At 47.5% G+C, this 25,340-nt stretch overlaps 1 protein-coding gene across 4 annotated transcripts in view; it reads left to right on the top strand.

Moving 5' to 3' along the window:
* The window catches only part of MYO5B (myosin VB), a 147,769-nt gene that overhangs the window by 62,632 nt on the left and 59,797 nt on the right, over positions 1-25,340 (top strand). For all 4 annotated transcript variants that reach the window (XM_077171520.1, XM_077171518.1, XM_077171519.1 and 1 more), the window contains exons 11-17: positions 3,232-3,313; positions 4,830-4,970; positions 12,047-12,169; positions 13,349-13,432; positions 18,446-18,595; positions 19,201-19,298; positions 24,657-24,743. In XM_077171520.1, coding sequence (XP_077027635.1) covers positions 3,232-3,313; positions 4,830-4,970; positions 12,047-12,169; positions 13,349-13,432; positions 18,446-18,595; positions 19,201-19,298; positions 24,657-24,743 — 765 coding nt within the window. The remainder of the gene's footprint in view (positions 1-3,231; positions 3,314-4,829; positions 4,971-12,046; positions 12,170-13,348; positions 13,433-18,445; positions 18,596-19,200; positions 19,299-24,656; positions 24,744-25,340) is intronic.

Raw genomic sequence — 25,340 nt, 5'->3', positions numbered from 1 at the left:
CAGAAACTTTTGCAGGCCGGAGTGTGACAAATAAAGCTTTGAGATGGAGCCCTGTGGGTGATGGTGGGTCCATACAGAAAATTGGATGCCTGAGTTAGAGGATCAGACTTTCAGAAATCTGAATGAAAGGAGGCTTGAGGATAAAGCTCATGAAAGATTAAGCTGGGCTTGAAAATCTGTTAGTGTGGAAGAAAAATCTCCTTCAGCTGCCTGTCCAGTGTGTGGGCGAGCAGGGGCTTTCAGCCCTGGTGACTCCAGCAGGGCTTTTCCACAAGGACCTGTAGTTCCTACTAAAGAGGCAGATTTGCAGGGCAAGATGTCCATGTGGGAGTCTGGTGTTCTAAAATTACCATTAATCCCTTTTGTAAATGGGTGTTGCTGTCTAAATGCTGAGTAATTTACAATGTGGGGAATATGGGTGTTGATAGCTTGACTCTGCTGAACTTTAAAGTGGTTTGGTTCTCCTAACTCATGTGTTTTTTGAGCTTTAATGCATTTTTCTAACTAACAGATGCTTTTTCCCCCCCAAATGGATGTTGTTTTGTCCTTTCCTTTGGGAGAGGGGTTGAGCTGGAAAGGCAGGGAGCCTGCAGCAGCTTCACAGCACGTCCTTGACATCCTCAGAGCTTCTGTCCCAGTGCCCCTGGGGAAGGACTGTCCCTCTGGGTGGGATTTCTAGGGATGGGATCCAAACAGAGGGTGCAGGAGCTGCAGGGTTTTTCTTCCAACTTTCCAGTGCTCGACTTTGCATCCTTAATTCTCTGTTCACACTGAGGTGAGAGGGTGCAGCGCTGAAAGCCTTTCTGTATTTATTGAAATGGTGTTATTTGCTGTAGCACCAATACTGAAGTCAGTCAGAAGAGTGGATTCATGTGGCACTCCTGGACTTGGTGGGGATGGTTTGTTCCCCCTCTTGTTTGCCATGTGAAACGTGAACACCCAGGCAACCAGCTGTGCGCTGGACTTATTCATGAACTTTAAATATTTTAATACAAACCTTGGTGCTTCAGAGGACTTAGGAGAGACCAGCAGAATGGGGAGCAACAGAAAAACCAAAGTGCAGCATTTGCTCCTTGAAATTCTACTTACAAGAGCTGTCCCCAAGCTAGATGTGTCTTCCAGGGACCCACAGTGATGGGCTGGAGTGGTGAATATGTTTATTTTTTCCACCAGATTACAGTGCACTAAAATGAATAGAGACCCAACAGGCACTGTTTTGCTTTTCCCATCAGGATGTTGCCCTCAGTGCAGTCACTCTGAGCAGGTAGGGCCTCCTGGCGTGCACACACGTAGGGCTGGCGACTAATCTGCTTTGTCAATTAGCAAAGTGTGCTAGTAGATTCCCTTAATTAGCAGCTTTGTGAGATCTCCCTCGGAGCTGGAGTTGTACAGCAGCTCTGCCCCCGGCTGGCACTCACTGGGAGGGTTCATAAATCACATCTGGTGCCTCGGAAGGGGAGAAGTTTCCACTCCGATTTCTTTTCCTCACACGCTCCTGCCCTCATTGCCTTTTCCCACCTAGCTCGCTGTGCCTCTCCATCTGTGTTTTAATTAAATCTTTCCTTGCCCTGTTGCTGTGGTCATGCCTGCAGCAGCTGGTATTTCCAAAGAGCCCTGGGATGCCACATTCCTTGAGTGGCAAGGGCTGGAGGTGCAGATTGGCTCAGCTACACCACCACAGAGGGATTGAGCGCAGAGGGGGCTCTCCAGGGACACATCCACCACTGAGGGCCATGACACGTCTTTAGTGTCATCATTTGTTGTCCCAGGCACCAGATTCTGTTGCATTAAAGACTGTTAAGCCCAGTTTTTGGGAAGGGGATGGGTTAAGCATCCTCTGCTTGGCACAGGTGGCACCAGCTCCTGGACACACAGAGGGAAAGAAGTCCCAGGTTTCCTCAAGGACTGTGGGGGTGATAAAAGCACAAAACCAGCTCATTTCTCCCATTCCCCTTTTTCTTTTGCCATTTGGCATTGCATTTCCCCAGGGATTCTGGCATTTTGTGTGGTGATGGCATTGTCACCTGGAAGTACCCGGGGAACAACTGCATCGCCTGGGTAACAGCAGGGTGGTCCTTGGGAAGTGGCAGAAGTGCTGATTATTTTGAGGAAGAGAGGCTGGAAAGAAAGGGCTTCATTCATCCAGTGTTTAAAGACTGTTCTGCCAGCTCCTACAGTGCCTATTACCCGAACAATTATTTAGTCACATATTTATCATTACAGCAGCTTACTCATTGAACACAGGAAGCCTTCCCACTTCTCCCCTTGATTTAATCCTTACAGTCATGTGTCAAAGACTTCTTTTTTTCCCTTCCCCCTTCCAACTGTGCCTTAAAAATAGAAATATAAAACACATAATTCCCAGTGGTAGCTCAAAATACCCTCTTTGGGTTTTAAGAGCAAGCCTGGCTACCTGTGCCTGTCCTTAGGTGTTGTGTGCTTCAGCCTCAGGGGCTCTGCTGGCTCCCTGCTCCTTACCTGTAGTCTGCCTTACTGAAACTGCATATTTTTCCCTTTCTAATTGTGACAAAGAAGCTATTTTTGGGCCTTTTTTTGAAGCTGATCTGTGGCAGGGTGAGATAATGTTTCGGCTTGGTGAGTTGTGGAAGTCCTGGTGAAGAGGTGGATCACAAAGTCCAGCACCAAGGACCCTCTAAGGGTCCTCTAAAGAATGAGGAGTTGGAGCTGAAATCACCATTTTCCCCCTTCTCCCTTCCAGAAGTTGCTTACTCACGTGTGTCTAATTTTTGTGCTAACGGGGATGCAGTACAGAAGCTATAATTACAAATTTAATACCTTCTTTTTTCTGCTCTATTAAATTCCATTAAAAGTAGCATGATGGGTCTTTTAAGACAGCAGCTACTGTTTCTTCATCACCTTTGCAGTGAATGTATTTGGAACTTAATATTTCATAATATTTTTCCCCAGGAGAGGCAGTTACATTTCTTGTCTCAGGCAGAGCTGATGGGCAGGAAGCTGCAGTCGTGCCAAATGTCTCATTCGTGTGTACCAGGAGGGACCTCTTGAATCCCTTGAGCTGTGCCAAGAAAAGAAAGATGTTTTGAGGAAAAAAGTGTAAATTTAGGATAGGAGGAATGGGAAGGAGGTTTGAGTGCTCCCCGTCACATGGATGGCACCATTGCAGGAAAAATTAAAAAAAAAAAAAAAAATTAAAAAAGAAGATTTTGAGACAAAGCAACGCCTAATGCTGATTTATTCATTGCTTTGCAGGTTTGAAACTTTTGAAGTGAATAGCTTTGAACAGTTCTGTATCAACTATGCCAACGAAAAGCTCCAGCAGCAGTTCAACTCGGTAAGGTCAGCTTGGAAAGTTTCCATAAAACCGAGCAGAAAATGTAACTAGGCAGAATTGTGGTGTGTCTGGCTTCTGCTCCACAGCATTCACCTGCAGCCTGGACAGATCATGTGCATCCTTGGGATGCCCCTCTCCCAGACATTTCTCTGCAGTGGTTCTGGATATTCCTATCAAGTTGGAAAATGTTGCTTAGTTGGTGTAGAAATGTGATCCTGGAAATGGATTTGCATGTGTTTTGTGCAAAGGCTCACATATTGCTCGGAATAAGTATGAAATCTGCCTTTTTTTGGTGCTGTTTCAATCCTAAAACAAAACCTGGGTGGTCTCATGCTGATTTCCAGTGTGAATTAAAATAAGTTATGGGTGTGGAAACCTTCCCATTAAGCATGGCTTAAGCCTGTGAGATGAAAACTCTGTATTAAATAACAGAATTAGAAACTCTCCCCACTTTTCACTTGGACATGCCTCACAAAACCCAGAACTGTTCCTATTTTATTAGAAACAAACGTTTACCTTCACTGGAAATGGAACCAGTAAGGAGTTGTCTTCTGCTTGGTTTGTAAGTAGGGAAAAAAATACTGTAATTTCAGGATACAGGGGAAAACTTGTTAAATTTGAGCATTTAAGTACTGCAGATTAGTTTGGCCCTTTGAAGCCATATCTTATGCATGGACATGAACATTTGCAGTCTATCTAATGCATCAGATAGATCACTGCTGCTAAAAATGAAAAGTAAATTATGGATTGTATTTGCACTATTCATATCTTACTTGGTATGTCTAACTATCACTTCTGAAGCTTATAAATTCAAGCTCCAAGATGACATGTTTGAAGAGATTTTAAAAAGCTATCTTTGAAGGGAAAAAAAAAGTGCATTTGAAAAATCATTTTTTAATATGCTCTGGAGTATCTCAGAAATAGCCAGAGACAATTTATCTGCTTGGGCAGAGGTCTGAGATACGTAAGCCTTGCAAAGATTTTTTTATTATAGGTTCTTTCAAATCAGAGTTTTCAATAGAAGTGTCCCTGAGTCAGTCAGATGCTGCTGCTGATATCCCTTGTGGGATGATGGGCGCTCTTTGTGGAGCCCTGCTCGCAGATGGGGACACGGGCTCCCAGCCCTGGCTGGGCTCCCAGCTTGTGAACCTGCTTCAGGTCACTGCTTTAATCAGCAGAGCAATAAAGCAGAGGAGGATTTTTGTCAGCCCCAGAGACAGATGTGTCACTGCCACACCAGTGTATGGCTCCCACCTCGTTGCAGTGACAGCTTCAGCCACTTTGTAGTGAAAGTCATTTCAAGCCTTATTTTTCCCTGCGCCGTGGTTTCCCGTCGTGATGGTTTTGTTTTCCTGGCCAGGAAAATGGGCTGTGTGAATGTGCGGGCTGTATGTGAGGGCACCTAGAGCCTCTGGGTGTGCTCATGGAATGCTGAAGTCCAGCAGGGACAGGGGGAAGGGGCTGTGCTCTGCAGGCTGGGCGCACACTCAGCGGCTCTGCTTTCTCCCACTCCCAGCACGTGTTTAAGCTGGAACAAGAAGAGTACATGAAGGAGGGAATCCCCTGGACTCTCATAGACTTCTACGACAACCAGCCCTGCATAGACCTGATAGAGGCCAAGCTGGGGATCCTGGACCTGCTGGATGAAGAGTGCAAGGTAAGGAGGACCTCCCACCTTCTCACCCGTGTCTTTGTCTCTGTAACACATCAAAGAATGGGCTTTAATCTCTGGGGTCTTGCAGGTGGGTAAACATCTCCTTTCACGTGTGTTGCTGCTGTGCTCATGGCAAGAGTAGGCTTGAGCTGGGATTTGCTTTGGTTTGGAACATTCAGAGCCTCCTGGGCAGGTGTTTGCTCCAAACCCAGGTACCTGCCCTCACTCTGTACAGCCAGTGCTTGTGTGTCTGGCCTGGCTGTACTGAGGGACAGCTATTCACCTGATGTCTTTGGCATTGCCCAAAAGGAGCTGGAGCTCCTCTCAAGCCTTATTTTGTCTCAGGGGAAACCTGTCTTCTTGCAACAGCTCTTTAAGGCAAAACTCATTGCATTTAGTGTGCAGAGTTCAGAGTGGTGATGTTGGAGAGCAGTTTGCTGTCTTTTGCCCTCTCTCTCTCTCATACTGGGCAAAGTGAAATCTTGTTTGAAATTTGAGAAGAAAAGCCAGAGTGGCAAACCTTGATGACAATCCAGAGGAAAGGCTGGGCTCCTTGTTCACACGTTGCTCAGTCATGAATAATCAAATATACTTAGGAACAAGGAATGTCAGAGGGCAGGTTTCCTTGGGAAGCTGGGATGCCTGTTTTGAAGCTCTTTGATGCTGGATATGGATGTCCTGTTGGAAGGGGATGGAGATGTCTTCCTGCTGGGTGTGGCTGCCTTGAGGAGCCTCAGCCTGGTGTTGCTGTGGGGTATTGCTGTGGGGTTGTCCTCAGGAGGGGTTTCCATTGAGGCTCGGGTGTGTTCTGTGCCAGGGAATGTCATTCTGACTGTGGGAGGGCCCTGAGTGTTTCTGAACAAAGGCAGGGAAGAGTGAGACAAAGTGCTGGGAGAGCTGAGGTGGATAAAGGGCCCAGCTCACCAGCACAGCCAAGGTGATAAGAAGGACCCAAGGAATTCTTGTGGGGTTTGTGGGACAGGACAGATCTGGTGGCTCAAGAACACAAGTGTCATGTTGTATCAGAGGGAAAGGCTTGGGATCCATTGTTCAGGCTTTTTTCCCTGGACAAGGATGTAGCACCTGTGTTTGTCTGGAAGAGGGGTGACCTGTGAAGTGTTTGCTGCCCTCCAGGTACCAGGGCTGCCTTCCCAGGCATGGCAGAGCTGTCCCAGCCTGCACATCCCACGAGCTCAGCCCTGGTCTGAGCTACAGACACTCTGGCTTTGTCTTTGGGGAAGCCAGAGGTGGGGCTTTGCCCTTTTCAAGTCTGCTCTCACAAAATCTCCTTAAAAATGAGAACAAATCACACTTAATTTTATGTCTCCTTAAAAACAGCATCTCAGTCAGTGCTGGTTTGGAAGGAGGTCAGATTATTTGCTTGATATTCAGCACCATTTAATCTGCTCTCTGTGCTGTCAAGCCAGTTAAATTCTGCAGACTCAGACTGTCTCCTGGATGCTGTGGGGACCATAAGGGAAGTTTCCCTGGTGTTGGGAGTCACACCCTTGGCTCCTCTCTGGAGCACCTGGCACTGGTTGCTGCTGGTGGCATTGCTGGTGGTGACATTGCAGCTCCCACGTACCTGCAGTAGATTTACCTGGTGCTACTTTTTTAGTCCATACTTTTTTGACAAAAAAAAACCCCACAAACAAAAATACAAAAAAACAACCCCCAAAAAAAAACAACCCCAAAAGCCCCGTATCAAGATGTATTCCCTCCCCCTTCTCATCAAATGCCAATTATCTGGGTGTTTACCTGTCAGTGGGAGATGCTGTCATTAGTCACAGGCCCTTATTACTGGCCCTGTAATCGCCTCTTTTATAACAACCTGCAAGTGTTCTCCAGATTTATGAAAATTTCAGCAAAACCTGTCAGCTGAATGCAGCAGTTTATGGATGAAAGCCTCCACCCCCGTGGCAGTGTTTCAGCTCCTGGGGTGGGACCACAATAAGGTAATTACACGCCACCTTGTTAGAACCTAACAGAGGATGAAAACACTCTGGGATGTGAAACGGCACCAGGGGAATATTTGGTACATAATGAAGCATTAGTGCAAATGCAGAGGGTTTGTCACTAATGTTCTCACTTCACAGTATGGGTTTTTTTTTTAATCCTTAATGTGTGGTTGGAGAGGAGGTGGCTGGGTATGTGCTGAAGCAGTTCAGGAAGTGGAGGTCATAGCAGAGTCTTGTTGCTGTTTAGGGAAAAATTGACGTAAGAATTGGCAGTGAAAGAGAGGGCCCTTGAACTGGGGTTGGGGTGTTAAGGACTAAACCTGCCTCCTGAAAGCTACTGAGAAAAAGCCTACTTCTTAAAACAGACTTTAGGATATAGAATTGTGGAATCACAGAATGACAGAATGGTTTGGTGTAGATTTAAAGATCGTCCTGCTCCACCCCCTGCTCCACCCCTTCCACTATCCCAGGCTGCTCCAAACCCAGTCCAGCCTGGCCTTGGGCACCCTCCACTCTCACAGGTGACAGTTCCTTGCCAATACCCCCTCTAACCCTGCCCTCTGGCAGTGGGAAGCCATTCCCCCTTGTCCTGTCACTCCATGTCTTGTGAAAAATCCCCCTCCAGAGGGGAGATGTTTATGTTTGGGTTTTTTAAAACAGCTTTGTAATATAGGAGTTGGAAGCTGTTCTAGAATTATTAAGGTTGGAGGTGACTTCTGGAGCTCATTTGGTCCTTTGTCCTGTTACATCCTTGGTCTGCCTGGGAACCCTTAGAACCTCTCTGAGCTGTGTATTCTGCTGAGGGACCCTGGAGTCTCCTTAAAGAGCCTTTTCCCTGTTTTCTGCACTGGAGTTTCACCTGCCTGCATCTGTAGCTTTTAGGACCTCTTGGTTTTGCTCTGATGCCAGAGGAGCAGTGAGAGTTCATGTCCCCTGTTCAGAAGAAGCTCTGGCCAAGGCCCCCACAGTGCTGGGATGCTGACGTGCTGTAGCACAAACTGATGAGCCCAAAGAGGTGGGAAAGGGTGGAAAGGCATCCAGGAGAACCCTCCCCTTGGTGAGCTATGCAGGGTGGTGCAGTCACCATGGGGCCAAGGGGGAAATAATCTGGGAAAGGAGTAGAGCCTGTCAGAAGGAATGAAAGATGGAGGCTGTCTTCTCTAAATTCTGGGAAGATTGGTTGGATATCTGTTTTAGGGTATGGTTGCCCTTGTGGAGGGAGTTACTTTGATGGAGAGGACAGCACACTTTGGAAGACTTGAATTCTGAGGAGACATGTGGGATGACTTGCACTCTCTGAAGAGGACCAGCCAGTTGGGGTTGGTTTTCCAAGGGATTTAAATTGTCCTTAGAGGAAACAGAAAACCCTCAAAAATGCAGTTGAGCCTCTGTCAAAGCTGGGTGAGCTGTCCCGTTTTCAGACCTGAAGCTACATGCCATGTGAGCATGCTGCTTGTCTTCCAGACACTTCCCGAGTGCCTTGAACAGTGCTCTCTGGCACAGGGTGGCATTTTTGGGGCTGTCCTGTGCAGGGCCAGGAGCTGGGCATTGCTGGTCCTTATGGGTCCCTTTCAGCTTGGGATATTCAGTGGTTCTGTGGTTCTGTTTGGGAGTGTAGTCAGAGGTTACCATGGGTGCCCAGGTTTCTCCATAAGGCGTCCTGCTACCTGTCTGTTTCCTTGCTTCTGCCTTGTCATGGGAGTGAGAATGAAAAAATAATGAAAAAAACAAGTGTCCATTTCCATTAAGTACAACCAAAAGCGTTCAATCAAGAGCAGGCTGATTGGAAGGTTCACTTGTCAGAGTTGTCATCATTGTCCAAGATTTGTGAGGGGTCTTTCTGCTGGTGGAGCAGCCTGACCCTGAGGCTGCCAAGGGGGAATGTGCCTCACCAAACCCCCCAACTCCCTCGCGTTCTTGAGCTCCTCTGTGGCTCCATGCTGTGTTCCATGGCACGTCGCCACTGTGTTATGCTGCTGATGTGCCAAATGCATTTCCTAGTGCTGTTCAGAAGATGCTCTTTGACCTTTGCTGTGTCCTTCTGTCGAGTGCCAGGAGCGCTGCACTCCCCTCCTGGCCGACCCCTTTTCCACCCCGCCTGTCTCCGTGCGTCGCTGCGGACCTGGGGATCTGAGCAAATGTGTTTTCCTTGTCTGGACTCGTTAGTTTTTTGGACATCAGGAATTAGCACATGGCTTTCCTGTCCTGGGGGGGATTTCTGCTCCACGAGCAGAGGTTGGACCCCTGGGCTTTCCTCTGGGGCGGGCCGCCCGATGCGCGGCAGAGCAGCCTTCCCTTCCATCAGAGCTGTCAGCTCTGATGACTTCAAAGTCAGGCGCGTCACTTGCAGGGGAACGTGTTTCTGGAGTGTTTCTGCAGAGGCAGCCCACGCTCTCTTCAGGCTTTAATTTGTATTGGAGTGCTAAGGAGTAAAGAAATAAAATGTGAGCAGTTCCTACTGTGTTGTCAGAGGGTTGGCTTTTAGATCATTAGGTCTGAATCACAGAATACCTGAATGGTTTGGGTGGGAAGGAACCTTGGACCTCATCCAGTCCCACCCCCTGCCATGGGCAGGGAAGCAGGGACACCTTCCACTGTCCCAGGTTGCTCCAAGCCCCATCCAGCTTGGCTTTGGACACTTCCAGGGATGGAGCAGACACAGCTTTGCTGAGTAACCTGTACCAGACTCTCACAGGGAGGAATTTTTTCCTAATATCTAATCTAAATCTGCCCTCCTTCACCTTAAACCATTGACCTTTGCTTCTTCTATCCACTTAATTGTCCTTCTATTGGAGGTGGTGGTGGAGGGAGTCTCAGCCTTTAGTCCAGGTAGTCCCAAGCATCTCCTCACCCCTGGCTGTGGGTTCTTGGTGGGTTCTTGGTGCTGGGATGCAGAATGGATCCTGTGGGGCTGGCCCTGGCTGCAGTGGGAGGGTGTGATTGTGGTGGCAGGAGCTCCTGGCAGCACCAGGGGAGGTGAATCCAGATGGGGAGGGACCCTGCTTGTGACAGGAGGGGACAGAGGAGCACGGGCAGTGACCTTGTGCAATTCCTGGTATCAGCTTTATCCTGTTTAAAGATTCCGTACAAAACTTGCAAGGCAGTCGCTTTTCCTCTTCCCCATCCCCTAAAAAAAAAGGTGAGATAGCCCATAAATAACTTTCTCAGTTGCTCTAAGGGCCTCAAACTGCCAAGGTAATACCAAAAGCTGTTATAACAGTAGAGATAATGGCCTCCTTAATTTTTATCTTTGGAACTTGGTCCCTATCAGGTACTTCCCAGGCAGCTAAAAATACCCAGGCTGCAGGACGGTGAGCAGGGTATGGCAAACCCTCTTTCTGGGAGGCAGGAGTGATGCCTTTGAAGTTCAACTCTGAGATAAGCAGGATTTTCAGCAACGTGGATGCCCTGGAAGAAAGCTGGTGCAGGATAAATCTGGCTCAGGGTGGCTGCAGTGCTCTTGCTCTGCACCTGTGGCTTAGTCCTGCACAGGAGGCACCCAGTGATACCTCCAGAAAGGATGTTTTTGCATGCAAATATTAAATACAACCCTTGAAAAGAAACACATCTACATTTATATAACCCCATAGTTTAAACATGCGAGTCTTACCTTGCATAAATAAAATATGTATATAATTGCATAGCTAAGTGCCTTTCAATATTTATATGTAGCCTGTGTTATTTCTGTGTGTATCCATAATTGGCTAAACTTAAAAATTGTAAAGTATAAACAAATGTGGGAGAGCACAGCTTGTGTGAATGGCTGCTGCATTTAATTCACCCTCATTACAGGGATTGGCAGGAGATGCTTCTCCCTGTGTTCAGAACCCTTCTGGTGTGTTTTGGTTTGCTGTCATGAAATCAAAGGCAGTTTTAGAGCAGCATAAAGAAATATTCCTCACCTGTCTCGTGTTTTCCATCTTCCTGTTCTCTGTCCCTATTTCCTCTGTCATTTTTCATATAAAGGCCTATGTAAAGTCCTGATGGATGATCAAGAGCTCTCTCTGTTGCTGCACGGTTGTTCTAGGGTTTCTTTAGTCCCATCTAAGTTTAAATATTGGCTGAGGCTTTTCTTCTGAACCATCTCTTTTTCTAACCTAAATATCCAATTATCCTTTTTTTTTTTGGTTAAAAAATAAAAGAGCCACCATCAGAGGTGTCGCTCAGACCCCAAGAGGAACAATTTCACTGTTATATAAACCAGAACTTTATGTGTGTGCTCTCACGTGGCAGTTTCTGGAAATTATTTGTCACCTAAAACAGCATTAAAAAATAATACTGGTGCTGGAGTAGTTAATGTATCTTAAGTGTAAAAATACTTCCTTAATATTTCTGTTTTAATTAGTGGGGGTTTTTTTGTTGCCGTTGGGGGGGTTTGTGTGTGTGTGTCTGTGTGTGTGTGTGTAAGTATTTGGGGTTTTGTTTAATTTTAATTTTTTAAATTTGGTTCTGGGTTTGTTTCTGTTGGGGCTTCTTGTTTTTTTGTAGGGGGGAAGTTTTGGGGTTTTTTGTTGGTTTTTTGTTGGGTTTGTGGTTTTGTTTGGTTTTTTTCACAGTTTGTGGGTGCTTTTTTGTTTTAGGAAATTTTTTTTGGTTTTGTTTGTTTTGGTGGCTGTTTTGGTTTTTGTTTGTTTGGTTTTTGTGGTTTTTTCTTTGTTTGTTTTATTGCAGGGTTTCTGGGTGTTTCTTGTTTTGTATTGGGATGTGGTTTTTGTTTGTTTTTATTTGTTTGGTCCATTTTGTCTGTTTGTTTTCCCTTTTTTTCCCTGCAAGAGCCATTCCGGCTGCCAGAACAGAACCAAGATTTGGGTGTTTACTGCTGGAAACGCCGTTTTGTTGTTGTGGGGTTTTGTTTGTTTTTGTTTTGTTTCAGGGTGTGTGGGTGCTTTCTTGTTTTGTTTTGGGGTGTGTTTTTCTTTGGTTTTTTTTTTGTTTGCTTGGTCTGTTTTGTTGGTTCTTTTTCCCTTTTTTTCCCTGCAAGAGCTGTTCCGGCTGCCGGAACAGAACCAAGATTTGGGTGTTTCCTGCTGGAAACACAGTTTCGGTGTGTTTGCCACGAAGGTAGCTAACCAGAGAGCTGCACCTGGGCCTGGCAGTGTCCCCTTTGTCCCCTTTGTGCAGGTGCCCAAGGGCACGGACCAGAACTGGGCGCAGAAGCTGTACGACCGCCACGCCGCCAGCCAGCACTTCCAGAAGCCGCGCATGTCCAACACCTCCTTCATCGTCCTGCACTTCGCCGACAAGGTACCCAGCAGGCAGCACCCAGCAGGGACAGGGAAGCCTCCTGCAGCACAGTCAATCAGTGGAGAGCCCTGTGAGCGGCTCCCTGGTGCCTGGAGGGTGGTGGTTGTGGCTCAGGTGCTCAAATCTGGATCAGCCCCGAGGGCTTCAGCCTGTTGGTTGTGGCTCTGGGCTGTGCGCTGTGGGTTCTGGAGGAGAGAAAAATCCTCTTTCCCAAAGCTGTGGTGAAAGGGGTTTCTGTAAGGGCAGCTTGGCAGAAAATGTGTTTGAATTAGAAGAGCAGGGGCTGTGAGTGCCAGCAAGGCACAGTGCAGGGAGGAGGTGAGAGGTGATCCCAGGCAGATCCCAAGTTTGTGAGGGAGAAGATACCAAATGTGACACTAAACTAAACCAAATCCCAGTGCCTGGGTCTTGTCCATGGGCTACAGCTTCACTGAAGCCCTGATGTGACAGGTGTTAGAGCAAACAGGAATCTCAAAACCTAAAGTTACCCCAAACACACATTTGTTAGGAAAAAATTAAAAAGATCAACCCAGGGATCTTTTTAAGATGTGGCTGAGGAGCTGGACAACATCCAGGTGCTGTGATGCCCTACAGGTTCTTCCCCTAACCAGGTTTGTCCTGGATTCCAGAGGCACTCACCATGGCAAATGTTGATACTCAACTTTCCTTAGGCAGCTGGTTTTGCAAATGGATCCTTCATGAACAATATTTCTTAGCAAGTTTTTCTTTTTTTAGTATGAAAAAAGATAAATTTTCTTTTGTTGTCTCTAATTTATTTTTAAAATTTTTTAAATATTCCTTTGCATCCTACCCCTCTGCAGTTTCAAAACCCAAGAGACCTACAAGAGACTTAGGGCATATTTTGAGGTTTATTGATTAACTTAGAAGGAGTTGAGGAGTGAACAAAAGAGCATGTAGAGTTACTGATGATCCTTGCATTTTTTACTCCTGACTTCCATACACAGCAATTTAATGACTAGGAAACAATCTGTGTTTCCTAGTAAGGATTTTGCTTTCACCCAGATTCACTTTGATAAAAAGTGACCTTTAAATTCCAGTTGTTCCTTTCCCCTCCCAGCGTTTTGGGGTGAGCTCCTGACAGCAGGGGAGAGGTGGGAGCACCTTGTCCTTGTGTGTTGGACTTGTCCCTCTGAGCTTCTTCCCTTTGTGTCCTGGCAGGTGGAGTACCAGAGCGAGGGGTTTCTGGAGAAGAACAGAGACACTGTGTACGAGGAGCAGATCAACATCCTGAAAGCCAGCCAGGTAAAAAGAGCAGCAGGTCAGGGCAGCTGCCCCGGCTGGAGCTGAGCTGTGCCACGCCTGGCTCAGGGTGCGGACCTGCAGCTGCCTCCAGCCACTGACAGCCACCAGAGAGCCAAACCAGTGGGGTGTGGAGCAGGGAAAAAGGGGGGAGAGGAGGGTGCTCAGGATTACACCCACTGCATGGATGTGGGGGGTTGTCTGCCTTCCTTCACCCTGGTGTTGGTGTCCTGTCAAGATGCATCGCAGAAGTAGTTTCCAAACCTGCTGATCCTCTTCTTTTTTTGGTCACCAAGGGCCAAAATTAGGAACTGGTAGTTTTTGGGCACTGTAAAATCCCACTTAGCTCTTGCTTGGAGCTCCCCACCCATCACCCAATCACCCATCAACCATAGAATCACAGGGTTATTTGGGTTGGAAGAGAATTTAGGGATCATCATGTTCCAGCCCCCTGCCATGGGACACCTTGCACTAGACCAGGTTGGTCAAGAGCACGGAGATCTGGGGTTAAAACCCACTGTCACCAGCATAATTTGTACATTGTGGGTAGCCTTGCTGGTCCTATCCCCCTCCTATGTGAAAATAGCTGTTCCTCTTAGCTGTAATCCATTGTACTTGTCCCTGTGACTTCTAATTACTTCAATAATTACTGTGCAAAAACTGGAGATAATACATAATGCTGGAACTGTAACATGAACTCTGAGACACTCCAGCTGCTGTGGAGCTGTTTTACACCACTGCCAATGTGAAACTTTAACAAATTAACAGGTACTAATGATCCCTCTTGGTGTCACTTGTCTTTTACAAGGTTTGTGCTGTGTACCTTCCCTCTTCGGAGTGTTGTACAAACAACTTTGTCAACATCTCATTGCACCAGGTGCCAGCAGGGATGTATTGACTGGCTTTGAATGCCAGTCTCCTGGTAAAGGCTTTTTTAGCTCTTGCTGTTTAAAATTTCCTGTGTGCTATGGATTTGGTGAGATGCTGGAAGCAGAAGAGCTGTGGGCCTCTGAAGGCTTTGGAGTGGGCCATGCCTGCAGTAAATGAACATTTGACAGTGGCCTCCAAGCCAGAGATTTTACAGTTTTCTATATAAATTGAGTAGATTTTGCACTGGCTTCCAGTACCATACTCCTGCTCTCTGTGAGCATTTGGGTAGGTTGGGTTAAAAGTGCCAATAGCACAGACAGCTAAGGAATTTCAGATCCTTGTTGTTCTAAAACCAGACCAAAAGTTCTTCCCTGAAGCCTTGAGTCTTTCATTGTCAAGTAATGAGCTGAAACTTTAAACAACCTCATCTCTCCCAGGGGCAGCTTTATTAAGCAGTTAGTGTGAAAATAAAGCCCTGCAAATAAAATAAAAGCCCAAACTCAGCATCCAGCAGCCAAAATCCAGGCTGTGTGACTCTGGGGCACCATTGTTCCTCTAAACCTGGTGTGTGGTTTAAAGAAGAAGTGCATCTGCTTTCCTCCAAAGTCTTTCAAAGCCTTCCCACAGCATAGGCCAGCATGTTAAGTTTTGGTTTGGTTTTTTTAGTGGGCTTTTTTTTTTTTTTTCTTTACATTACAAATTTTGAAGCCCTCCCGCATGTTGCAAGGAAAAGTGTCTCATATTCAGACTTCTCTATGTGACACCCTTGGGTGTGCTGCTGGCTGTGACCTTCTAAATGACACCCTGAATAAGGAGTGGGATGAAAGGAGGTGGAGGAAGCATTATTTTTAGGAGGAGTTTGTTCCTGTCAAAGTTAGAAGAGATGAGAATGGGAAATTATTTAAGTGTTGTCAGTGGCTTGGCCTGTTTCACAGCAAGGAATTCATGTGAAGATGGCAAGATGAGCAATTTTCTCATCCATGGTAGTAGTTGTGAAATTAATAACCATGAAGCTGGGCTTTAATAATGCCCAAATCAAGAGCTCTGCATGTTCAAGAAGCTTCCCAGGGAAAAACTGGGCATGATTAGAGCTCATTAGAAATGCCAGGTAACCTCCAGGAATAGTTGATGCTGTATGATTAATTATTTAGCCAGTGCTGAACTTGCTCTTGGAGTTAGTGCTGCAGAACTGGCAGTGTCTGATAAGGATTTCTGCTTGACTGTTTGGTGTAGAGGAGAGATTGTAACTCATTGGAGAGTAGTGTGGTGTGGAGTGGTGGAGACCCTGGAAATCCTTCCCTAAAAACACAGATATAAAATAAAGGCTCTCTTGCCATATGTAGGGACCACAATATAATATCAGAGCAGGCTGGACTTTGTTTAATATCTGTGTTGGAGGGGATCTTAAATCCCATCCAGTGCCATCCCTGCCCCTTCCACTACCCCAGGTTGCTCCAAGCCTTGTCCAATGTGGCCTTGGATACTTCCAGGGATGGGGCAGCCACATGTGCCCTGACCCAGCCCAAAACACTCTGAAATACACTTGGGTCTGAGAATCTTTGGGAGATAGTTTGTTGAACTTCTGCCTTTAAGCCATTCCCCTAACAACATGGGAGCAGTGGCTTTTACAGCCTGTGCTGATCCTGTGCTGGTCTGGAAGAAGAGCAGCAAGACATTGTCACATTCCTCTCCCAAATCCTTCAACACCTGGTGATCTGCTCTTGCTGCCCCTAACCCTTGTTTGCCAGCAGATTGTTTCCCTGGTGTTTTTACCTCTTGCTTGCCATTTGCCCTCCAGGGCTATAAACAATTAGAAACAATTTTGTATTGCTGTAAAAGGCAGCCTGGTCTCTGAACCAGCAAAAGCAGCAGTGGCAGTGCTGACTCTGCTACTTGAATGTGTAAATTTAACTAAAGCTCAGATTTGTGCTGTGAGGACTTTGTCCTGTCCTCAGGATCGGGCTGGCACGCAGCATTCTCTGCTTTCCTCTTTGCATTCCCACTAAAGCAGTGCAGAGGGCAAGGGGGAACACTGAATTTAACACAGCAAGGACCTGGGCACCTCCCTGTCAGGAAGCCATCGCTGATGAAGCACTCCCACCAAGGCAGAACTGCCTTCTGCTAATTAGAATGCAATTACTGCCATCAACAAGATGGTGGAAGAGACTTTATAAAGCATTTAATTAGTTCTGTAAGCGCTGGTCAGCTGAAACAGTTGAGAGCTGATGTTCTTTGAATTAAGGGAAATTATTTGAATGCTAATGGAAAGCATAAGGGCATGCTGTGAAGGTATTATTTTCCAGGTCTCTGTAATTACAAATAATGCACCAATGGTTTTGACCCTGCCAGCTGGGGAGGAGGGATCTGTCCCTCTTGCTTATGCCCCAGAATCTGTGGAATGGCTCCTGCTAGAGATGGTCCCAGTTCCACCAGGTTTGCATCATGGCTCTGAGATCCTTCTCCAGGAACGAGCACTGCTGTTATTAATACCAAGTGGATGGAAAGATCACTGACAAAGATCCCAGCTGTGTTGAGAAAATATTTTGAAACCCCAAATTACATCCAGAGGTTTTACCACATTGTCAGGTGTCAGGCAGTAATGCAGAGCCTGTGTTAGATATCTTCATTAGTACATGTGCCATCCATCCCTTCCATGCTTGCAGGAGTCAGAGCATCCCAGATGGTGATGTGTCACCCATAACAACTGTCAGGATGTCTTTTTTAGGGATAGAGGGCCAGGTGAAGGAGGAGAGAGCCTTTATTTTGGTAGGAGTTGAGTGAGCTGCAGAGATAGCAGTGAAAGCTAAATGTGAAGCAGATCCTTAGCTGGCACTCTCGTGCAATAAATTCGCTCATGTAATGCAAATAATTTCCTTCCCACAGTGGTGTTGAGGCTGCTGTCCTAACAAGCTGTGAGAACATCCCACAGGACAGGTCTGGAAGTGTTCCTGTCTCAACCCAGGGATGTGGCAGAGAGCCAGGCAGCCCTTCATGCCACAGGGCTGTCTGTTCATGTCTAAAAAGTGGTAAACCACAGCACTCTTCCTGGGATCTTAATGGAAATACAACCAGGCTGGGCTTTTGGAGGAGCCTGAGGTGGGAGCAAGAGTGCTAGCAGCTGCCACTGCCTTGTGCTGGTGGTTTTGGGGTGGATGTGTTGGGCATGGTGCGCCATGGATGTGGGGAATGTGGTTCTGTCCCTCAGGTGCTCCAGCATCCGCGCTGCTGGGAGGCACTGCTGGTGCTTTGGCAGGAGCCCAGCTCAGTTGGTGATACATGACATCCCACCTGCTGACAGAGAGGGTTTTTTTACGTTTAAGGATTTCCCTTTGAATGTAAGTGCAGCTGTGGCAGTAGCCAGTGTGGGTGTGTAGATGGATTCAAGATGTGAAAATTCAACAGCCTTGCTAACCAGACCAGATTTATGGTGGCTTACTTAATATTTAGGTTCCCCAGCCTAATGTAAATCTGAATATCCTGTCTCCTAAATAATAATAATAATAATAAAAAAGGCATTAACTGCCTTTGCCAGCTCACCTGTTGTTTGTGAAGCAGAAGTGTTGCTGCTGGCTTGCCAGAAATCCCAGGCTTAGGGATCTGTTGAGCTAGATGTGGTGCTCGTAGTGTTGTGGGATGGTGGTGCTACCCTGAAAGGTGGGTCATTAGGGAGGAAGTGTTTGTGACCCTTAATTTTTTGAAAAGCAGGGGTGCCTCTGGGGCTGTGGTGGGGCCTGGCAGCTGCCTGTGCTCACAGGAGATCCTGTTGCTGGGGCATGTGCTGTGTAGGCAGCATCCTTGCTGGAGCAGGGCTGGCTAAACACCCTGAAACAAAGCCTTGGGAGCAAGAGTCACCTCCTGTCCAGGAGCTTTTGTGCCTTGGCAAGACTTTAGCAATCCAGCCTCTTTTCTTTTTAGGCTAGTTTGATTTAATGTGCATGTTTCAAGGTTTCATGACCTGCAGCACAGAATGGTCAGCTGTCCTGCTGATGTGGTTCATGTAGACAACTCTTCTTGCTTTCACCTTCTTCTCCTTTTTCCCCTTCCAGGTTTAGGATGGGTGAGAAAGGACCTGAGCAATGGGAGCTGGGTGGGTTCATTCCCCAGCAAGCAGGGCCAGAGGTGCTCAAGTGTTGCCTTTTGTTTCAGTATCAGATGGTAGCAGACTTATTCCAGGAGGAGAAGGACGCTGTGCCCGCCACTGCCGTGGCAAAGAGAACGCCCCGGATCAACGTGCGCTCTGCCAAGCCAGCCTTCAAAGCTGCCAACAAGGAGCACAGGAAAACAGTGGGACACCAGGTAATGTGAGGTCTCAGGGAGTCAGTGATGACAGAGCAATCCAGTTAACACCTTGTTGCTTCAGTTTGAAGCAGAGGTAAATAAAAGGCTGCTGAGGGTGGAAAGAGACTTTGCCATGATCTCTGTGTTTGGCTGTTGTGTTTTGGATGACTTCTAGTGGTGTCTCTGGAACAGCAGGATTGAGAAGTCTTGGCTGAAAGCAGCTGAGACATCATCTGGGGAGGGTGGAGACTCTGGGATTCAGTGGAAGGTGTCCTAATATACTGTGGAGCCTTTAAACTGAAACAGCTTCAGAACAGGAGCATTTTCCTCCCTGTGGGCAGTCGAAAAGTTCAACAGGGGCGCAGGGAGGTTGTGCTGTCTCCATCCTTGGAGATGTTTCAAAGACCCAACTGGGCAGAGTCCCAAGCTTTGTTGCTCATGACTCTTTGAGCTGGAAGCCCTCAACCCCCCAGTGTCTTCTCTGAATTCCCCCTGCATTTGCTGGGTCCATGGGGAGGCTCACGCCGTGTCACACCCATGGGTGGCTTGTGGCACCTGCTGGCTGGGGCTGCAGGGTCACAGCTCCTCCTTCCCTCCTCCAGACGGGTGGTTTTGTCTTTCAGTTCCGCAACTCCCTGCAGCTGCTGATGGAGACCCTGAACGCCACCACCCCGCACTACGTGCGCTGCATCAAGCCCAACGACGAGAAGCTCCCCTTCAAGTAAGTGGCCCTGCAGACCACAGAATCACAGAATAATGAGGTTGGAAGAGACCTCTAACGTCATAGAGTCCAACTTACGCCCTAAACACTTCAACTAGACTATAGCACCAAGTGCCATGTCCAGTCTTTTTTTGAACACATCCAGAGATGGTGATTCTACCACCTCCCTGGGAAGAGCATTCCAGTACTTTATTATTTTTTTGGTGAACATTTTTTCCTAATATCCAACCAGTACCTTCCCTGATGTAGCTTGAGACTGTGTCCTCTGGTTCTGTCAGTGCTGCCCGGTGGAAGAGACCAACCCCACCTGTCTGTAACCTCCCTTCAGGAAGGTGTAGAGACCAATGAGGTCACCTCTAAGCCCACTCTTCTCCAGGCTAAACAGCCCCAGCTCCTTCAAATGTTCCTCATAGGGTTTGTGTTCCAAGCCCCTCTCCAGCCTCGTTGCCTCCTCTGGACATGCTCAAGCATCTCAATGTCCTTCCCAAACTGAGGGGCCAGAGCTGGACACAGCACTCAAGATGAGATCTCACCAGTGCCAAGTACAGGGGCAGAATGACCTCCCTGCTCCTGCTGGCCACACAATTCCTAATGCCGGCCAGGAGCCATTGGCTTTCTTGGCCACCAGGGCACATTGCTGGCTCATATTCAACCGGCTGTCAGCAGCACCCCCAGGTCTCTTTCCACCTGAACACTGTCCAGCCACTCTGTCCCCAGCTTGTAATGTTGTAGGGGATTTTTGTGGCCAAAACATGGAACTCAGCACTTAGACTTATTAAACTTCATGCTGTTGGACTCTGCCCATCCATCCAACCGATCTAAGTCTCTCTGCAGAGCCCTCCTTCCTTCCAATAGATCAACACAAGCTCCCAGCTCAGTGTCGCCTGCAAATTTACTAATGAAGGACTCGATAAGCAGATGAGCAGATGTGCTCAGTTTTATGGCAGTAGGGTGTGCTTTGGGCTCTTCCTCCTGCTGAAGAGCTTGCCCCCTCCTTTTAATGTTGTTCCTGTATCTGGAAGGTCTGTGTGGGTTGCTGGAGTCACCTTTTTGGGCTTCAGCATGTGGGGTTTGTGCCTCTGAAATGAAGCCAAATTCAGGTTCTAATAATTCATAGATATGCTCTGCTAATAGTGAGCATCCTTGCTTTGCAGTGATAGGGTCTTCATGCAGTTTTTATCTTAGACTTGCTTTGATTTAAATAATTATAGTTCCAAACAGTGAGAAGAGAAGGAAATGAAAAAGAAGAGATAAGTAGTGGGCTTGTAAAATGAATAGAAATATCTTGGTGCTTCCAAAATAAATGTAGAAAAAGTAAAGATGTGGCTTGTATCAGCTTCAGGCAGGTGAGTAGCTGAAGCAAAAGGCCAGTCCTGGTCTTCATCCATAGTTCAGAGATGTATCACAGGCAGCAAACTCTGTGAGCAGGTAGTTGTTAGCCCTGTTTGACCTCTTGGTCATGGATTTGTGCCCAGTTTTCTTCCCTGTAACTCCAGGAAAGCTTGGCCATTAGTACGCAGGGACGTTCCAGATGTGATGTCCCTGAAAGGCATCAAGTGCAGGTGGTGACCTTTAAGGAAGAAAGTTGTAAATGCAATCCAGCAGCAGGGAGGCATTTCCCTCCAGCTGATCTGATGCAGGCTGAGTGCTCCCAGTGAGCTCAGTGTGATTTAGGAGCGCAGAGACAGCTCCAATAGTGTACTGAAAGAAAGGCAAAGCTTCTCTAAACAGACGGGGCAGATGTATCCACCAGGAAGCTTCCTGGCTTGACTCTTCTGCCCCTGCAAACAGCAAAGTGAGGGGTATTAATCATTGCAAGACATTCAGAAACTGGTTTCTATTTACCTGATACCTTAGATGAGTAGCCCTGGAGAAGGCTGGCTGTGCTGGGATCTGTGTTTCTGTGCTCTGCTCATCTGTTCCACACACCGTCCTGTAGGTACTAGATGTGCTCAGGCCTTGGTCTCCTCTTGCCTTTTGCAGGGGGTGTTAATTAAATGACATTCAGGATTACACTGTGTGATTGACTGTTTAGATGAAGCACAAAATTATTCTCTGACTTGCTGTAGTGAGAGTATGGTAGATGCTCTGGGTGGTGAAGTGGCTTCATCTTTCCAATGGGTCTTTCCAAGACTCCATGTCCCTGCTTAGCTCTCCTTTCAGCTCATCCCTCTTCACTTCTCTGCCTTTGAACTTTCAAATTCAGTTTTTCATGCGATGCTCAGGGTACAGTTAATATAGCTCCATGGATGTGCAATCTCCTGGTTTTCAGGGGGCAGTAATTGAATGGACTCAGTTGTATCCCTAAGATATTACAGGTAGCAATCACCAGGGGAATAATGCTGCCAGTACCTGCTCCTAGTCCAAGTGATGGCTCTGCCCAGTGTGATGCTACTATTAGTGAATGTCCAAGCTCAGGATTTTGGGAATAAATGACAGACCAAAATAGACACAAGGATGGTTCAGGAGGAGGTTGCTTTAGGTTGTGGTGATGGGGTTGCATCCTCATCCACAGAGGGTTCAGGTGTCTCCTGTGGGTGGTTCTGCAAGAGACTCTCCCCCCTCACCCCTCATGGATTGTTTAATTGGCATTGTCACCCGGGGATCGTGGTCAAGGTTGGTCTTGCTGCCACCAGCTTGAAGAATTTGTATCCTTAGCCTGACTCAAATAAGGTCACAGAATCCCAGGAGCACTGAGGCTGGAAAAGAGCTCCAGGATCATGGAGTCCCAGCTGTGCCTGATTCCTGCTGTGCCACCAGCCTGCAGTGCTGAGTGCCATGTCCAGGTCTCCAGGGATGGGCACTCCCTGGGCAGCCCCTGCCAAGGCCTGAGCACCCTTTCCATGTTGAAATTCCTCCTGGCATCCACCCTGAGCCTGCCCTGGCCCAGCCTGAGGCCGCTCCCTCTGCTCCTGTCCCTGTTCCCTGGGAGCACAGCCCGGCTCCCCCGGCTGTCCCCTCCTGTCAGGAGCTGTGCAGAGCCACAAGGGCCCCCCTGAGCCTCCTTTGCTCCAGGCTCAGCCCCTGCCCAGCTCCCTCAGCCTCTCCTGGGGCTCCGTTCCATTCCCAGCTCCCTCAGCTGCTCTTTGTAGGACTTTTTTAATGTGTAAAATGGGATCTAGAGACACATGCTGGGAGATGTGCAGTGCTGGGAAGCATTTGTGAAGTGAAACATCATCAGCATTGCTTCAGGTTGGCACCCAAGTGTCTGCAGCATGCAGGACACGTGGTGTTATGTTTGTTGTTCAAAGAGAAAATAAGTTTTCTCTTTCTACAACATAACATTTTTCAGCTCACAAGAGCATTAACTTTTTACCAAAATGAGATGCTTACCCTGGAGAACAGGAAATTCCTTCAGTACTTAGAGGGGCTACCATGAGGAGACAACCATGCTCTCAACAGTGGTGTGTGGTGGGAGGAAGGAGCCAATTGCCCCAGATTGACACGGGAGGTTCAGACTGGAGATGAGTAAACCTGTTTTTTTTCTCCCAGAGGACAGTCTGCCCATGGATCAGTCTGCCCTGAGAGGTTATTCAGTCTCCATCTCTGGAGGTTTCTATCAGTTTTGACTGGCTAAACCCCTGGACTATGGGCCTGCCCCCACAACTGTCCCCGCTTTTGAGCATAGGTGGTTGGACTGGAGAGTTCCTCAGGTCTCTCACACCCTGCATTCCTACTCACAACTTGCTGAGAAGATCTGTAGGCTGGAGGGTGTCAGGCTCCCATCCTGGAGCTGGAGCCAGGCCCCAACTTTGGCTCCACACAGGGATGTCTGCTGCATCTGACCGCAGGCTGGGTCTGAGGTTAATTCCTGCTGGAGAAGATTCCTAAAGAGAGATGTGCAAGGGGAATGCCTGACTTCAGGTTGTTCCTCTGTCAGTTTTCCTTTTAGATTCTGTTTCAGGCAGGGTTTGGGATCTTTGACTTGGGTTTCCAGGCAAAAAGCAACCTGCCAGGTGCTTCTGCCTGCCATGGCAAGGAAAAGGAGTTTGTAATAAGGTGTATTGTCCCACTTTTAAGGTCTTGATTTCAGCATTAGCCCATAACTGGAGCTGCTGCTGACAGACAACTGCAGCCTCTCTGGTGACTGCATTTCACCCCCACTGAGCAGGGCTTTGCTGCTTTGCAGAGTTTCCCTTGGATACCAGAGAGATTGCCCTGGGATCTTCCAGGACTGACGCTTACCTGTTGATCTGCCACTCCTGTTTATTATTTATTGTTATGGAAATTGCACCCTTGTGGGTTCTTCCTTGAAGTGAGTGACAGCCCAGACTGATTTTTCACCCTTCACAGTGTTGGTGGTGTTGTAGTGAATAACTTGCTTGTAGACTTGACAGGTCCAGGGAATTAAAAAAGCACAGAGAGAGAAGAAGGAGACTATTTTTCATGCTGCTTTTGTACAGCAGAGAGCAGGCAGAATTATTCATGTAATCTTGACTTGCAGGTGTAAATATTTTGGGCTTTCAGAAAGGGAAAAAACTGGCATTATTTGAGAAGCTTTGTTCTGGAAACCTCACACAGCTATGGACATTGCATCATGTGAGGCTGAGCTTGATGCAGGGACCTTTTCCAGTCCCTTCCAGAGCTGGAGAGCTGGAACTTCCTTGTGCATTCAGAGTCAGGGTGGAACGGAGGGAGCAGCCATGGGGGATGCTGGTACCTGGACTCACTCTCTGCAAGGATGGTCTGAACTTGGAGTGAGTTTTTGCCAGGAACCAGAGGAAGCACTGCCTGAGTATTCAGCTGGAAGTTGCCATGAGTTTTTTTGCCACAAATTCCTGATGGAAATGAGATGCTAGTGGTAAGGGATGATGCAGGCTTTAAAGAGGAGGGCAGAAACACCTTGAATTTCCACTAAGGTGGTGCCTACCTAAGTCATTAGTCTAGAACATGACCACCACTGTGGAAAACTTAGTCTAGAAAATTGTGGGACCTCTTAATTACCTGGTTTGGGTATGGAATTGAATATATCAGACTTATTGTGCTGTTGAATTTGATTTCTGTAAATATGTTGTTGCCCTGATGGCTGGTTCACCGGGCAACTTGTGGTGGGGTAGCCTATTCCTTTCTTTATTGTGATTGTATTACTTTACAAAGCCAGGTAGATTCTGGCTGTAGGCACTAATTAGTTGCAGCAGGTGGTCAGTCTATCCCAAGAATACCCCTGGCATTGATAGCAGGGTGGGGGCAAAGTTTCAAGCAGTTTGGAAATCAGACCTCTGTGACATGCAGAGAAAAGGTGTGACATCTGTGCAGCCTGTTCCCAAAGCCAGGCCTGGGTTATGCTGAGCTTTGAGAGGCAATAGCTGTGGGCCCCCTTTTACTGTGTGTTAATGTCTGTCCTAAATCTGATTGCAGGTTTGATCCCAAGAGAGCAGTGCAGCAGCTGAGAGCCTGTGGAGTGCTGGAGACCATCCGGATCAGTGCAGCTGGCTTCCCATCCAGGTGCTGGGCTGGGGATTCCCTGGGGTTGTGCTGCTCCTGCCACTTACCCAGCAGGCTCATTGTGCCCAAGGCCAGGCTGGATGGGGCTTGGAGCATCCTGGGACAGTGGAACGTGTCCCTGCCCATGGCAGGGGTGGCGCTGGATGAGCTTTAAAGACCCTTCCAGACCAAACCCTTTGGGATTATCTGAGGTGAGGGAGGTAGAAGAAAACACTTGTGTTGGCAGGACAATGTATATTTAGGTTGTTTATATCCAGGATAGATTTTCTGCTTTTTTTTTGGTTTGTTTCATTTTGCCAAACTCCTGTTATGTCCTGGGTTCCTCAAGTGTAAGAGATTCATTGTCAAGCAAAGAGCTGCAGAGTGGGCATGACAGAGAGTGTGTTGTGCTTCATCCAGTGCTCCAGCTGGTGCTTTCAGTCTGGTCCTGAGAGGTAATTTGCTCTCATGAAACCTCTGAAAAAGCTGATGCCTGGCAGACAAAGGAATCCAGCTTGGATGCTGTACCTAGGTGGACATCAAGTAGCAAAACAACAGCTCTGGAAGCAAGCACTCCCCTAAAGCACTTCTTCACTGTTTGCCTGAAGCCCCTTTCAC

The sequence above is a fragment of the Agelaius phoeniceus genome, chromosome Z (assembly GCF_051311805.1).
Source record: "Agelaius phoeniceus isolate bAgePho1 chromosome Z, bAgePho1.hap1, whole genome shotgun sequence".
NCBI lineage: Eukaryota > Metazoa > Chordata > Aves > Passeriformes > Icteridae > Agelaius > Agelaius phoeniceus.
The sequence above is the reverse complement of the archived record's forward strand: the minus strand, read 5'-3'. Positions and strand labels throughout refer to the sequence as shown.